General features: G+C 41.0%; 1 protein-coding gene across 4 annotated transcripts in view; it reads right to left on the reverse strand.

Moving 5' to 3' along the window:
- Nucleotides 1-16,641, reverse strand: part of N4BP2 (NEDD4 binding protein 2) — a 61,746-nt gene that overhangs the window by 24,302 nt on the left and 20,803 nt on the right. For 3 of the 4 annotated variants that reach the window (XM_020786201.3, XM_020786198.3, XM_073001169.2), the window contains exons 6-10: nucleotides 12,813-12,901; nucleotides 11,142-11,218; nucleotides 10,000-10,155; nucleotides 5,247-7,534; nucleotides 3,629-3,714 (exon numbers count right to left, since the gene is read on the reverse strand). In XM_020786201.3, the coding sequence (XP_020641860.3) occupies nucleotides 3,629-3,714; nucleotides 5,247-7,534; nucleotides 10,000-10,155; nucleotides 11,142-11,218; nucleotides 12,813-12,901 (2,696 nt within the window). Of the gene's footprint in view, nucleotides 1-1,200; nucleotides 1,347-3,628; nucleotides 3,715-5,246; nucleotides 7,535-9,999; nucleotides 10,156-11,141; nucleotides 11,219-12,812; nucleotides 12,902-16,641 lie in introns of those variants that run through there. The other variant, XM_073001170.2, reaches the window with a different exon arrangement.

The raw sequence follows: 16,641 nt of genomic DNA on the forward strand, positions 1-16,641 counted from the left end.
GAGAAGGCATGGAAAAGAGTGAGAGAGCTGGTACTCTGTAAACTCCAACAAGCAATCGCATTTTAAAAATTTACTTTGCATGGTGCAGAGTAGAAAGTGCTAGTTGACTGTGAAATCCAACAGCAGCAAAACTCATTTGCAACTCTGTGCTGGGTTTAGCAGGAGACAAAACGTCCATTCCATACACAAGCATCACCCAAAAACATGTTTATTTTTATATGTAAGTTAAATGCAGTACTAGCAGGTAGGGATGAAAACAGTTAGATGTTTAAAGTTTGTATCTTGCTAAATGTTTAAGCTAGCCTTGCTCTGCAAATGCTACAGGCAGGTCTTGGAAATCATGCAGGGACAGAGCTCAACAAACACATTAGGCTGGTTGCTAGGGGTGGAGCTGAGAAACAAGTGGAGCTAGGAAAGGGCATCATTAAGTTTTACTTGTATTCTGCTACTTCTCTATTCCAGTTGCCACAAGAACTGATCATGCACTTGTAGCAGTAGGTCAAAAATCCACTGCTTGAATATACAGTGGTGCCTCGCTTAACGGGCGCCTTGTTTAACGACGAAATCGCATAGCGATGAAGATTTTGCAATCACAAAAGCGATCGCATTGTGATGTTTTAATTGGGGAAAAATCGCTTCGCGATGACTGGTATCCTGTTTCGCTTACCGATCATCGCAAAGCGATGACTTTTTAACAGCTGATCCGCGGTTCCAAAATGGCCGCCGGGTAAAAAAAAATGGCTGCCCGCTGTTTTCTGGGATGGATTCCTTGCTTACCGGGCAGCAAAAATGGCCGCCATATGGAGGATTTTCGCTTTAAGGTGAGTCTGAAGCCCATAGGAACACATTGAAGGGGTTTCAATGCATTCCTATGGGCTTTTTAATATCGCATAGCGATGAAATAGCTTTGCAGCGATTTTTGCTGCACCGATTACCGTCGCTATGCAAGACACCACTGTATTTTAATCACAATTTCCCTGACTTTTCCTGACTTCGGAACAATTTCCCTGACCAATTTCCATTTCCTGACTTCCCCTGACTTTCCAGAAAGTGGCAACCCTCTGATGGGAGTTATAGTTTGATAATATCTGGAAGGCCATGTATTCCTTGTTTCAATATATGAAGGAATATAGTCTTACCATTATTATCATAATTGTCCCATCATATACACCGAAACTGGTAAATTGGTTACTTACCATGAAGACCCATTTTGGTCTGCATGGAAGAAGACATCCAGTAGTTTCATTTATTCTTCTCTGCTTCCCACGCGAGGCATGGTTAATTCTCCATAGATAAAATTGGCCTATACTGCACAGGCTTGGCTACTCTCCCCAATCTTTACATAGCTAGCTCAGAAAAGGAAAAAAGGTGAATCAGAAAGAAAGGGAAAAATGTATCAGCATGAATGAGGTGGTGCACCAGCAAACTCTAATATGCAGAAAGTCACTGTAGGGTGAGTGTGGATATTTTCCTCCACAGGAAGTAAGTAACCAATGAACTACTCACAGTTTGTCAGAAGGAGCAGTTCAGTGATCTGGGAATTATTCAACTTCTACGCTAACCAGATGGTATCTGGCTGGATAGCTCAATGGTTTAGGTATCTGGATGCAGAGTTAGAGGTAGAGAGTTTAATTCCCCACTGCACTTCCTGTCAGTAGAGCCAGCCTGTGTGGCTTTGGGCAAGCTGCACAGTCCCAGGGTTTGTAATGATAAGCCATTTCTGAGCATTCACTACCTGGAAAACCCTGAAAAAGTTTGCCATAAGTCAGAATTGACTTGATGGCACATAAGGTGCTGTGATGGCTTTTTTGCTCAGCCCAGTTGTTCCCAACCGTGGGTAACCCAGGTATTCTTAGACTCCAACTCCCTTTCACCACTAGCTGGTGAAGGCTGCATGAGCCTCGTGGTGCAGTGGTTAAACTGCAATATTGCAGCCAAAGGTTGCTCATGACCCAGGTTCAATCCCAGGTAGCTGGCTCAAGGTTGACTCAGCCTTCTATCCTTCCAAGGTTGGCAAAATTGAGTACACAGCTTGCTGGAGGGAGGGGCTATGTTTAGCCTGCAGAATTAAGTTGTAAACTGCCCAGATAATGTTTTAAGTGCTATGGGGTAGTATATAAACAGCACTCTTCACTTTTTGTTTCAGCTATGCTGGTCAGGGTTCCTGGGAGCTGCAGTCCAAGAACACCTGGATTACCCAAGATTCGGAACCACTGGCTGAGCATGCAGCTAAATCTGAACAGGTAGAAGCATCTGCATTCCAGTGTTTAAACCAGAGTGCCTCAACACTGTAAAATCAGCAACAGACCTAGTCATGTGAGGTAAGGGAATCCTGAGTAACATCTGTAACACAGACATAGGACTTACTCAATTTGGTTAATGTTTTCTGTGAGGGTTTAGCATCCAAATTAGGATTATTAATAGTATCCTTAATTCAAAACACAGATTCTAGCTATCACAGAAGCAGTGGAGGAAACCTCTCAAGACAGCTTCATGTTTTTTATGCAGAGCTCAAAGTGACCTTTCAAAATTTTTGATCTTTAAACGGAGCACTGCTTTACCTGGGACCTAGTGCTCCAGACAATAAGGCTGAGACTACACCAGTCTTAGAACTTTTTTAAAAATCCACTGTAGCTAGATACGAAACACAAAACGTCTGAGCTGAAACACCACTCTTCTTACCTGGCACGAGACAGTAAGATATATAGCAAGAAAATGAAGAGATAGGTAAGCAAAAAGACAAGAAAATGTTATTAAGGTTGCAGAGGCAAAGAGCTAAAAACACCTGACCTGAGCCAACACAGGGAAAGATTTGGGGGAGGAACCAAGTCTGTGCAGTACAGGGTAATTTTATCTGCTAGACAGATAACACTGCTATGCCTGGGAGGCAGAGGGGAATAACCTGAACTGTTGGATGGTTCCTTCTTGCCTATCAAGAATTATTAGTTTCCACCATCCCAATTAAACTTACACAACTGCACTTTTGTTCAAGCAGACTTTGACTACCCCCATACCATCTTCCCGCAACTCTTTCTCAGGAGTTTGAACTTTACATTAAATCTCGTTTAATCTTTTAATACAGCCTCTGCAATTATATAACTTAAGTTCCTTGGCCAATGCCTTCTCCAAATGGTTCCAAAACACATATTATCTATCTGCTTCTTGAAAACAGAAAACTGTTTTATAGAGCAAATTGTTACTGCTTTATTGCTCTTTAGCACTGGTCTCTTAGTAGGTTTGTAATTATGTTGCTTATATATTTTAAACTTCTGAAGCAGATATGATGCAAATGTAATCATGCTATTCATCTACCTGTCCTTTAGATCCGGAGTCCCCAATCCCCAGTCCACAGCCCGGTACCGGGCCATGGCCTTGGCAGGATTGGGCCGCGGAGACATATCTCCCACCCCACCCCTGCACATACGCCCTCCATGCATGCACGCGTGCCCTGCCAATGCATACCTGCACAGGAGCCCTGCCCCCACACAGGACACCCTTCCGCCCCACCCCCACCCCAACCAGTCCATGGTTTGGAAAAAGTTGGGGACCACTGCTTTAGATGATGGAACATATAAAATGACACCAGCAAATATTGAGATACTGCTGCAGTTAAATGAATCTGACTAACCATGATAGATGCTTTCCACTTCTCATGAATTTCTCTGGCCAAATTCAAGTCAATATGAACCACATAATCTTCAGTAGTTAGGGATCCTTATGGAAGGAAAAACACATTGAAATAATGTGTTATGCAAATGAAAATAAAATGTTATACAAATAATTCAGCTATGCTTGCCTTTCATCAAGCCATGTATCATATTTAATACTGTATTTTTCTAAGATACAGAAATAGGTCTGGTTCTACACTTCTTTTTTTCATTTTACAGTGTGTTGCATTTAATTACATTGTTTAATCTCTTATGCATCTTGCCCATTATAGCTGCATTTTTATAGTTTACATTAATAGATTCTTTAAATTAAAAAATGAACACCAGCTGAAGTTCTATCCTAACAGAAGCAACAAGGAACTGCTGTGATCATCTGTAAACAAAACTCCCTAAAATAATTCAGAAGATCTTTCCAAAATACACAGACACAACAGAACTTTGATGCCTTGCTTAATTCATGACCCAAATCTACAATATATTATATAGAAAAGATAGATTAACTCTAAGTAATTTTGATTTTTTTAGTTATATGGAAGTGAATCCCAGCCACTTCTCCCAGTTTCACTGAAGAACTCAAAATGGGGCGATGGAGATGAAGCAATGAACTGGAATGACTAGCTTAGTCCTACAGAGCCAAAGTAAACTGGTTTCAGCCTCAAATACATCAAATACAGTGGGGTCTTGACTTGAGAACTTAATCCGTATTGGAAGGCGGTTCTCAAGTCAAAAAGTTCTCAGGTCAAGTCTGCATTTCCCATAGGAATGCATTGAGAACCATTTGATCCGTATCTGCTCTTTTCCGTCCATAGAAACTAATGGGAAGCTGCTATTCCGCCTTCGACCACTAGAGGGGGATATTTTGTTTCTTTTTTTTCTTAGGTCAAGAAAGGTTCAGGGAAGGCAGGGAAAACACACTCCAGGCAGGACAGTACCAGGCAGTCTGAAGACTGTCTCCCAATCCACTCTCTAAACGCTGGGAGGAGTGAGGAAGCAGACAGGCACCCTTTCCACTGGCCAACAGTTAACTGAAAGTTCACATTTTGCACTTTCCCTGCCTCCCACGTGGTTTTTTTCAGTTCTTAACTCAAATCTAAGTATGTAAGTCAAGTCAATATTTTCCTATGAGAGTGGTTCTTAAGTCAAAATGTTCTTAACTCGGGCCGTTCTTAAGTCAAGACCCCACTGTAGAGGGGATACATCAAATAGGGAGGGAAAAGCCTAACTCTCACTCAGAACACTGTCTTCAACAGAAGCAGATTTTACTTTAATCATATCCCCAAACACAAACTTCTATTTTATTTAGGCCCAATATAAATGAACTCATACGGGGAAAATATAATAATGCACTGAGAGACACTGCAGTTGGAACAACAGACACCTGCTAACACCAAAACAAGCTGGCACAGTCTCCATCAATAAGAGCCAAGGATATATATGCCACCATTTTTTTCCTAATTTAGAACAATTATTACTTCCAGCAACTAAAGCCTCCTAACTTGATGCATTATCTACACAACCATCATGTTTCATAATTTATGTTACATGCATTTTAAAAACTATATTTCTTGGTGCAATTACCTGAATCAACACCAACAGGTCCAAATATTTCACTTAACTGAATGGCTAGTTCTGGAGGTAAGGCTAGTTCAAGGCAATCTATGTTCACAGAATTTGATGAAGTTGTTGGGGTCTGTAACCTCATGATACCATAATTTTCATTAGGTATCTTGTTCTCTCCATTTTCTGCTGCCTTTGGAAACTGTGGCTTACAATCCATTTCTCCACACTCAACAAGTGTGCCTCCCTTGCTCTGCAAATCCTCTATTGATTTTAGATCAGGCAATATATCCTGAAAAGCTGTATCTTCTGTTGTTGAACACGCTTGAGGATTTTTTGATGATCTGTTGTCTGTTACCGTATGAATGATAGGTTTCAAAGCAAAGGGTCCTCCATTAAAATCATCAGGTACTGTCACAGGGCCACATCCATCCATCTCAGAATGTGAAACCTTGTTTTGCTGCTCATTTTGCTGCTCATTTTCTGACAATGTAGCAGAATGCATCTCTTTTGTATGTGTTGTCATAGCATCCAAGGGAGACTGCTGAACAACAGATTCTTCTAAATCAGCTCCTTCAAGAGGCTGATTGGAATTTTTGTTTACTGGTGAGGAACCAAGCAAAACACTTGTCAGCAAGTTGGCTATTTCAGTGTTTACATCAGAAGTATCGGAAGTTTTATTAGATGCATCATCAATTAAGATATTAAATATTTCTGAATCTTGATTAATTCTAGAAATCACTGCCTCTTGGGAATCAGGTTTCTCTACATAGCCAGTATTTTCCTTGGAATCAACAGCTGTGTCAGGAGTTTGAGCCTCTGCTTTCTGCAAGCATTCAATGTTATCTTTTTTGCACAACTTTTCATCAGAATCTAGTAATATCCCAGTAGTCCAATCAATGTCCCTGTTACATCTCTCATATAAATCCTTTAGTGCATCAAATGAGAGGGATCCAAAGAGTTTACACAAAATATTTAGATTTTCAGACTCATCAATGCTGACAAGTTCACTTTCTTCCACATATGTGCTTTTCTCGTAAGTTACTTTATAAGGTATTTTTTCAGGACAACCTGAAGTGGTATCAACACATTTTGGTATAAATCCATCTAGCCTGCCATGTAGAATTCTAGTGTCCTCTGAAACAACAATTTTCCTTTCAAGCCTCCATAGGTGAGCAAAATCTTGAGGTTCTGTCTGTGAATACTTGCTCGTCTCTGTCAGTGTGCATTCATCAGGCTTCTCCTCCATAACATGAAACAGAGATGACTTTTCCTCTGGTTTGCCGATAGCCAGATTGTTAGTAAATGTTAATGCTAATTTATGGTGCTTGCGTGTTCTTTTATTCTGTACAGGCTTTTTTTCAGTAACAGTTTCAGAACTTGAGGTATTCTGTTCCTGAAAAATCTCATCATTTCCAATGCCTGGTGATACACCAGGAAGGACAGTCCTTGTGTTCAGACCATTTCTGCTGTTATTACACGGATTACTTCCAAGCCTTTCTGAATCACTAAGGTTTTTCCTAGGCATTCTCTTTGCTCTATTTGGTCTTTGCTCTAAAGAGTTTTGGACAGGCCAGTCTCCTACAACTAGCAATCTGGATGCATCTTCTTCGGTCTTAATACTAGATATACAGGTAGAGCGTTCATGATTCTCTTCCTGCTTATTTTCAGAAAATGGCAGCTCCTTTAGAATCAGGTCCAAGTTTTCACCTTTATCTGGAACTTTTAATGAATTAAGAGTCAAAATATTTGTAACTTTGTCCTCTTTTTCACTCTTCATAAGTTTTTCTAACCTTCTAGCTCTTTTCACTCTCTGTCCCATGGTTTGGTCTACTGGCCAATCACCCACAAAACTGAACATTTCTGGCCTTACTGCTTGCTCATAATTTGAATCTCCCCCATCTGCATTTTTCACATCAGTCAATTCTGCTTCTGTTTCTACTTCAGCACACTTATTTGCTTCAACCTGAGCTTTCAAGTCACTGTGCTGGTGAACAGTTTCTTTGACATTGAAATTGAAGAGTACACTTTCTTTTGCTGAGTCAATTTTAGCAACTTCTGGTTTGATGACAGAATTCACTGTATCGTTACTTGGTGGTGTATAAATATCCAAATTATTCAAAGGGATTCTACATTCAGAATGACATTCTTCTGACTTATGTCTAATTTCCCTCTTATCTTTTTGAAAATTCTGATTCTCCAGTGTCTCTTTCTCTAACAGATGGTCATTATCCACATTTACTTCTGAACATTTTAAAGTTGAAACAAAAGCTTCTTCAGTTTTCCCATAAGAAAGTATATCTTCCTTCCTGTAGGCCAAATAACAGAAAAATGTTACCATTTAAAAAATCACCTACATATCAACTGTGTGTAGCTCTGCTAAAAGATTTTAGACCAAAAGTGTTTCTTCTAAAACACAGTAAAATGCATATGTAAATATTACTAGACAGACAAAAAAGAGCAGTAGCAAATATTTTAGATGGGCTAAAGAAATTAATCTTTCATTTCAAATGAAAGTGGAAATTTGTTCTCAAGATAAAACAGGAAAAGTGTAGGAAAAGTGATCCAGAGCTTGAAAATGTTATTTTTGGTCTTATTTTTGTTATAGCAGCCAGGCCTATAACAATCGAATGGGCCATGGCAATAATTAATAGGTCTCTCCGGGAGGGCAAGGTACCTCTTGCTCTCAAGGAGACACTTAGGCCCATTAGGAAGAAACCAAATTTGGCGGCGGACAATATTGGCAACTATAGGCCTGTCGCCAATGTTTCTTTCCTTAGTAAAGTGGTGTAGAGGGCGGTGGCCGATCAGCTTCAGGTTCATTTGGAAGAAACAAATGCCCTGGATCCATTTCAGTCGGGCTTCAGGCCACGCCATGGTACAGAAACGGCATTGGTTGCCCTGTTGGATGACCTATTTAGGGAGGCCGACAGGGATAAAACATTTTTGTTGGTCCTCCTCAATATCTCAGCTTCATTTGATACCGTCAATCACGGTATCCTCCTGAGGAGGCTCTCAGAGTTGGGAATTGGTGGTCTGGCGCTTGCCTGGCTCCGATCCTTCTTGGAGGATCGTCCTCAGAGAATACAGCTTGGGGAGAGGGTTTCGGCCCCGTGAAGCCTCAATTGTGGGGTTCTGCAGGGCTCAATTATCTCCCCAATGCTGTTTAATATCTATATGAGGGTGCTGGGTGAGGTTACCAGGGGGTGTGGGGTATTGTGCCATCAGTATGCTGATGACACTCAGCTCTACATCTCCTTTTTTCCAAACACAGTAGAAGCCGTTCTGTCCCTTCAGTGCTGTCTGGAGGCTCTACTGCAATGGATGCAGGAAAATGGGCTGAGGCTGAACCCGGACAAGACGGAGGTCCTGAGGGTGGGTGGACCCACCATTAGTGGTTTGGGAAACTCCCTCTCTTTTGGGAGGGTGACTCTCACAGCGAAGAGTGAGGTTCAGATTGGGGATCCATCTGGACCCAGTGCTCACCATGGAAACTCAGGTGGCGTCAGTGGTCCGCTCCACCTATTTCCATCTGCGGCGGATTGCCCAGCTGCGTCCCTATCTTGATGGCGGGGCCTTCACCACTCTGGTCCATGCGCTTGTAATCTCCACATTAGACCACTGCAATGCGCTCTACATGGGGCTACCTTTGAGATTGATGCGGACGCTTCAAATGGTGCAGAATGCGGTGGCCAGACTTCTTAGTGGGATGAGAAAATATCAGCATATTTCCCCCACTCTGGCTGCTTTGCATTGGCTGCCCATTCATTTCCACATTGATTTGAAAGTGTTAATGATCACGTATAAAGCCCTAAACAGTTTAGGACCTTGATACTTGGCAGAACGCCTCCTCCCACCTAGATCTAATCGTAACACTAAGCCTGAAAAGAAAAAACAAGAAACCGGGCCTTCTCGGCAGTGGCCCCCCGCCTTTAGAATAATCTCCCCTCCAAGATCCGCCTGGCCCCTTTGCTGGGTATTTTCAAGAGCCAACTTAAGACCTGCCTATTTAGGCAGGCCTTCTCTCCAGTCACTATTTGATTTATTCCTTTTTTCCTTTATCCCTTTCTTCCATCTTGAATAATATTCTTATTGTTGTTAAACTGATATTATTTGACTGATTTTTTTCTATTTTATTGTGAGCCGCCCAGAGTAGACACTGTCTAAATGGCCAGGATACAAATTTAATAAATAAATAAATACAATTATCTCCTAAAACCCCGTCAATATGGCTAAAACTTTGATTTAATCATAGATTATATACTGAATCACAGAACTCGACACTGTTTTATCACCCATAATTTAGGACTGTGCATACTCTTAGTTGTGGTCACCAGCTATAGAATGTCTTCCAAACAGGAGTGCATCCAGTACCACGACTGCCAATGGTTTGGGCACTCCTGCTTCAGTCCATATCAAAACATTGTTATTATCAGGGCATTTAATTGCTTGATTTGATGTGCTTTATCTGTTCCTAGTTGTTTTGTTATAATTACACATTTTTTATGTTTTATTACTTCAATTACATAGTCTTATTATTATGCAGTAAAGACTAGTTTGGCATTTTAAACATTTAAAATTAAATGTCATAATACAATGAAATTGTAAATATGATGATTAGTCATTCTCTCTTATTTTCCTCTTTTTAAAACCTAACATTTTATTAAACTGCTATTGTGGTGTGGATGTTATGTGATAAAAGGTCAATTACATTCTTTTTTACACTTAAACAATTGCTTATGTTTTATATTTGGACAAAAGACAATCATTTTACCCCTCTCCCTCTTTCTGATGAAGAACTTCATCACGGGTTATATTCTTCAGTTCATCTGGGATTGAAGAATTCAAAATTGAATTAACAGTCAGGCAGCGTTCATACCGTTCCAACATTTTTTTGATCTTTTCTTTAGAAACACCATGAATATTTCGCCTAAACATTAAAAAGAACAAGATGCTTAAGATTTTAATATTGTAATAAAAGTATGCTTTTTCTCAACACATTTGAGACAGATGAAATGTTTAACCAGTGTTTCTTCCTGTGGCACTGCAATTCATATATAGATACTTGATATTTTGTCTACTGGTGACTATTTACATGCAAACAGAAAAAGTGATAAGTAACCTGAAAATTACAAAGATACCATAATACTGGATTATTCTCTCTTTTATATTTGTTTTAGAAATCACGTAAAGGCATAAGGCAGATAGTGGAGATTTTAATTCTTGTTAAATTTCAATTTCAATTTGACTATTTAGTGACACTTTGTCAAATGAAAAAAGACATTGGAGTTTCAAGTCATGACCTTTTAAACAACCACTGGAAACAATTAATGGGCAAGAAGATCAGTTTTATTCAGATATTTTTAGCTAATGTCAAGTTTAGATCTCTTCAGCAATGGAGGAAAGAAAGAAACTACATGTGGAAAAGAAATGCTCAAAGTACTGCTCTGTCATCAGAAGCAGTTTTGCTCACTACCTCAGAATAGCAAACTGTTATGCATAGTTTGCTCACAGCATTCTGTCTCTTCATCCATAGAGACATAAGCTTATATTACAATGAAAAAGTGGTTCCAGGATTCAAATAACTAGAAGCCTAGAAATACTGAGAAGTAAAAATAGCCACAGAATGATAGTGCATGCTCCTTAGGCTCTCTGTACTTGACAAATAAATAGCATTCTTTAGCTAACTGCAGCTTTACAGGATCTAAGATACAATACAAACATTTACTATTCCAAACAATCCCTTAAATTCCCAATGGGCTTCAGGAAGATCAGTCAATAGTACTGCAGCAATCTTTTAATGCTTTTGAGTTAAGAAAAAGCTGCCCTCACTCCTACTGGGCTCCCTTATAGCTGAGAGTATTTTAGTGTTTCTTTTAAGATACACTATAATGGAATTATTAATAGTTTTTTTACCTTTCCAGTTCTTTTGGTTTAAACTTCCACCAAGTATCCGGCTCACGAAATATGACTTTATACTTGTGTTGCTGTGACTGAATGAAAGTATAAAGAACATTTGATACATCATTCTATTTTTGCAGTGTCAAAATATAATTGAGAAGTGAATCAACCCTTATTTTAGAGTGTACCTCACAAACAATTGTTACTGGTGACAAAGAATACTATCTCCCCTTAACCACATAAGTACCATTTATCATGAACCCATTATGTAGACAATTGTCTATGACTCTGGAGAGTCTACACCTGATGAGACATGTTGCAGGCCAATAAAGCTTTTGCCAAATAAATCCTGGTTAGTCTTTAATATACCACAAGGAACATGGCTTTTGCTGCACCAAGACATCATAACTATCTCCCATCTAGGACTGAAATTCATCCATCTTATATCTTCCTTCCCCTCCAGTTAATTCCTAATTTTCCTCACCCCTTATTGTTATGATTTATTTTGTCTTTCTTTCCATCTTGGAAATTTTTTTTCTAATTGTGTAAACTATGTTATATATATTTTTTGTTTTATATTTTGTGTTCTAAGCTGCCTAGAGTGGTCGCAATGACCAGATAGGCGGGGTCTAAATGGAATAAAATAAATAAATAAATAAATAAATCTTACCCTGCTTTCAGAATAAACTGCAGGTTGCAGCCATAAACACATTTATTTGGGAGTAAACCCTACTGAAGTTGGTAGTTCTTCTAAGAAGGTATGCACAGGATTGTGCAGAAGCTTACTGTATTTTTCAGTGTATAAAACGAGACTTTTTCCTAAAATAATTAAAGGAAAAATTGAGTGTTGTTTTATACACAGAAGGAAGCAGTCGCACTCAGGCACCTCTTGCTGCCGCCGCCACCCAATTGTCTCTTCCATAGCTCATGGCTTGTCCCCTCTGGTGGCCCAGAAGCAGCAGCAGGAGGAGGCGGAGGCAAAGGAGCATTCATACATGCTCAGGCACCTCTTGCTGCTGCCTCCCCCGCCTGCCCAATCACCACCCCCACTGGGACTGACTGGCTCAGCTCATATCACCGCCTTGTCCCCTCTGGTGGTGGAGGCAGGAGTAGGCAGAGGTGGAGGCAAAGAAGCACTCACGCGCGCTCAGGCACCTCTTCCTGCTGCCGCCACCAGATCACCACCTTCCATAATCTCCTTAGGGCAGGGAACAAGGCGGCGGCGTGAGCTGGGGGTGAGCCCCAGCAGTCGCACTGGAGGTACTAGCGGGCAGTGGAGACAGCAGCAGCAGGAGATGGAGGAGCAGTTGCCCGTTATCTGCTCCTCTGCCTCCATCAAGGGTCAAAACTAGGGGGGTGTTTTATACATTGAGGGGGTCATATACACGGTAAAATACGGTATTTCAATATCAGACTCCATTTTCATGATATTCATTCCTGAGGCTCTTGGCAAAGCAGATCAAATGTAGGCCTTGAGCTCATGCTTTCCCACCTACCAGCCACCCTGCCATTCTCACTGTAGGGAGGGAGTATGCCAGCAGGAGGTCACCCCTGATTCTCCCACCAGACATCTCTATGGAGCAATGGAGAATAAATACCTGAAACAGCACAGTATTGCCAACAAATCTGCACGGAAAAAGTTAACAAATGTTCCGCCCACCAATCCTAAAATTATGGAATACTAACCAGAGCAACATATGGTTTCATTTCCCAAGCCTGTGTGTTTGTGTTGTCAATTATTATAGGAGTGATCCTTTTTTCAAATGCTTCTTTGGCTGAAAAATACATCAGAAGGTTTTAAAGGGTTTAATTCTATTATAGTGAAATTAACATTTCAATTTGCTCTTATTTAAAATTCAATTACAAAAGTATAATCAATTGTTTAAAATTACTTCTCTACCTTTATTTTATTCTAAGCATACAATACAAAACAATACAGTAGTCTTGACTATCAACTAAAACCTTAACACCTGACCCTACATATAAATTATGTCAAGAGTAAATTGATAATAATTGTGTGCTATCAACTCAACTTCCAGCTTATGGTAACAATTTCCAGCATTTTCTAAGTATAGAGTACTCAGACGTGGTTTACTGTTCTCTAGCTTCTGGGGGTGCCCTGAGACTGCAGTTTGCCCAAGGCTACACAGGTTATCTCTTCTGAGAGGCACAATAAGGAATCAAATCCCCTGCCTCTGTAGTCAGTTACCCAGATGACTGACATACCTTTAGCCTGGTGTTTCAGGAATAACACAGTAAGAAAGTGGATTATATTAACCCATGGATGGGCCACTAGGCTTTCAGGTATGTTGTGGCTCCTCTGGCACTTCAATCTTTCACCCCACTACAGTTGAAAGACTAGACTGCAGTATATAGCCCTATATCCATATGATGATCTCTTGAATAATTCTACACTTTCAAGTATTCACATGGACACCGGTACCCAGTTGAAATAAAGTCTGCTGACCTCTTTTCTCACAGCACAATCATTCTCCCTTTTCTTTTCTCTTTCAAAATCCTGACTTGCGCTTGTACATGTTGGCTGCAATTTGTTTTGTTTTTTTTAATTTTTTAATAAATGTTTTGGCTGGTTCCAACGGCCCATTCGTACATTCAAGCACATGTGATCAAGGTCACGACTAGACTGTATTAGTGTAATTACACCATGGAGATGTAATAAGAGAGGATAGCTGGTATGACATCACAACCCCAATATTAGTGTGCTACTGATCCTCTGTCCTCGCCTCCGTTGTCTCAAAACAAACCTCAGCTGACTTAGGGTGTGCCTTGCAATTTCTCAGTTCTTGTACATAATACATTTTATAAAAATTGGCGGGCCCCTAGTCCCTGCAGGGCCCCTAGACTTTAGCTTAGTCATCCTTATGCAGCCTTGGTAGGAAAGTTGTTGCATTCACTGTGAGGTCCCCAGCCAGGAGGCTTATGTAGGAGTGCCGTCGCTCCCATCGCGGGTCCAGACTACTCAGACATCCCCTCCTCCTTCCCCACCCCAACGTGAAGATAAACAGGTGGACACTCACGGGTTGGGAGAGATACCTGAAGGCAAGGGCTTAGTGGACAAGGAGGTTGATACCAGTGACCTGGTACAGGCACTGAAGGAGTTAACCATGACACCAAAACCCGGGAAAGATTTGGCAGGAACGGGGAAGGAGGAGATAGATGCAGCAGTGCGGGATATAAGGGGGAAGAGGGAAGAGATTCCAGGCGGTTGGGAATTGGTTTGGGTCCAGGACCCATGGACTAGAGAGTGGGAGCAGGTGAAAGTGCCCCACGAGGAGGCGGAGAGGAGAAGGCAGCAAGGTTTGAAACCCCGTCCCTCTTATTGGGGAGAGACGGAAGCCAAAGAATGGAGGCGTAGGTTAAGAGAGGAAAGAGAAGCTGTGGTCAGGGAACTAGAGAGGAAAAAGGCATGGCATCTTGCCGAGTTACAGAAGAGGGGGTCTACCCGGACTGTGGTTGGCTGATGCAGGAGAAGAGTCGTCCGTATGGGGCTGGAGCGGTGACAAAGAGACAGTTCCCTTGATTGGCCCTGATGAAGAGATCGGCGAGAACCCGGTACCAGAGAAAGGCGTAACAGGACCATGGATGATGGAGGACAGTAATCCGTTTGTTGGGAATTTATGGACACCCTTGCGGCCAGAGTGTGTGCCACAAGAGACGTTAGAAACCATTCCTCTTGAAGTTCCAGTTCCAGTTGATGTTCCAATAAATACCGAACCAGTTGAATTGTTAAAACTGTCTCGCTCTTTATTTAAAGCGACTGACTCCCAAAACATCGAACCCTCACATTCACCTCCTGCTTTTAGGCCTTCTGGAAGCATCCGGTTGGACACTGTGGGCAATTAGGAGGAGATACTAAATAGACCTAGGTCAAATATCCTTCGGAACAAGAAAGAAAGTGGCCTTCCTATGAGTCACATCACTGGACCATAGTATGCGGGACCTGTGGTTTCTAGTGTGAATTCCATAGTTTTAAATAAAATTCTTTCTTAGCCCTAAGTACCAAAGGTATAAACTGAATGAAATAAATACAACCTCTCCAGTGCTGAGATCACTGGCCAAAACCTTACTGCATTTGTGCAGTGTAAATCTAAGACTATATAACTAGTATGACTATCATTCTGGTTGGCTGCCACACACTGAGACATGTCCAGGTTATGCACCTGGTTACATGGCTGGGTATGCAATAGACAACCAGAAAATTGCAAAAAATGCTTGTGCAATTTCTCTTATGTGTGCAGTTATTTTGCAATAGGATTCCGCCTATGTTTATGTTTGATTCCTTGCATGCTATACAGAAGAGATGCTGGATCAGAAGCAGTAAGCCAACAAATAACCTTAATCTGAACACAAATCTTTCAACACAAAGAAAACTATTCATCTAACCAGACTGACCAGAACATTTACAGGCATTTTTCTAGTGGACAAAAAGAGAATAATGGTGATTTATGCTCTTATGTAATTGAACAGAATACAGTGTGACCCACTGTAAAACTATATTATCAGGTAACTGTCACTAAGAATGATTCAGCTTTATAGTATGGAATATAATATGGAAAAAAATCATGTATATAGTTATAATGGAAATGTATGCACATGGAGAAGCCACCATCAGAAGCAACTATTTCCCCAAGTTTTGCATTTCTCCTTTCTCTCTTGAATTTAATGACAATTCAAGGTTTATCAAAGGTTTCTATCTGGTTGCACACCCTCCTCCAGTAATCCTACTATTTGAGAATCAAGCTTGTTCTTAATGGTTTAGATGCATTTTGTCCTCTGGAAATCCTTATTCTAACTATTACGTCTTAGTCTAGGTGTGATGGGATACTGAGAATCAAGCCACATACAACATACATAAAATGAATGAAGTGGGACCCCTGTATTAACAGGGGATCCATTTCAAAATGTACCATGAATGTGGATATAGTGGTGCCTCGCTTGGCGATGATAATGTGTTCCATTAAAATCGCTGTTAAGCGAAATCGTCGTCAAGCGAAATTTAAAAAACCATTGAAATGCACTGAAAACCGTTCAATGTGTTCCAATGGGAATATCTCAGCGTCCAACGAAGATCCTCCATAGGGCGGCCATTTTCCGGTGCCTGTAATGCAAGGAATCCGTCCTAAAGCACAGCGGGGAGCCATTTTGCACAGTGGCCAGCCATTTTGAAACTCGATCAGCTGTTTTTGATCGTTAAGCGAAAAATCGGTTCCTGAAGCAGGGAACTTCATTGGTTCATATATTAGAATACATACAGTGGTGCCTCGCTAGACGTTTACCTCGCAAAACGGTTTATTCGCAAGACGATGAGTTTTTGCGATCGCTATAGCGCTTTGCAAAATGGTTTTCCCTATGGGCGATTTTCGCTGGACGATGTCTCGGTCCGTGCTTCGAAAGACTTTTTTTTTCTGGACTGTTTTTCGCAAGGCGACGATTTTGACAGCTTGGTCCGCACTTCGCAAAATGGGTGTTTTCGGGACTGATTTTCGCAAGACAG

The sequence above is a fragment of the Pogona vitticeps genome, chromosome 5 (assembly GCF_051106095.1).
Source record: "Pogona vitticeps strain Pit_001003342236 chromosome 5, PviZW2.1, whole genome shotgun sequence".
Taxonomy (NCBI): Eukaryota; Metazoa; Chordata; class Lepidosauria; order Squamata; family Agamidae; genus Pogona; species Pogona vitticeps.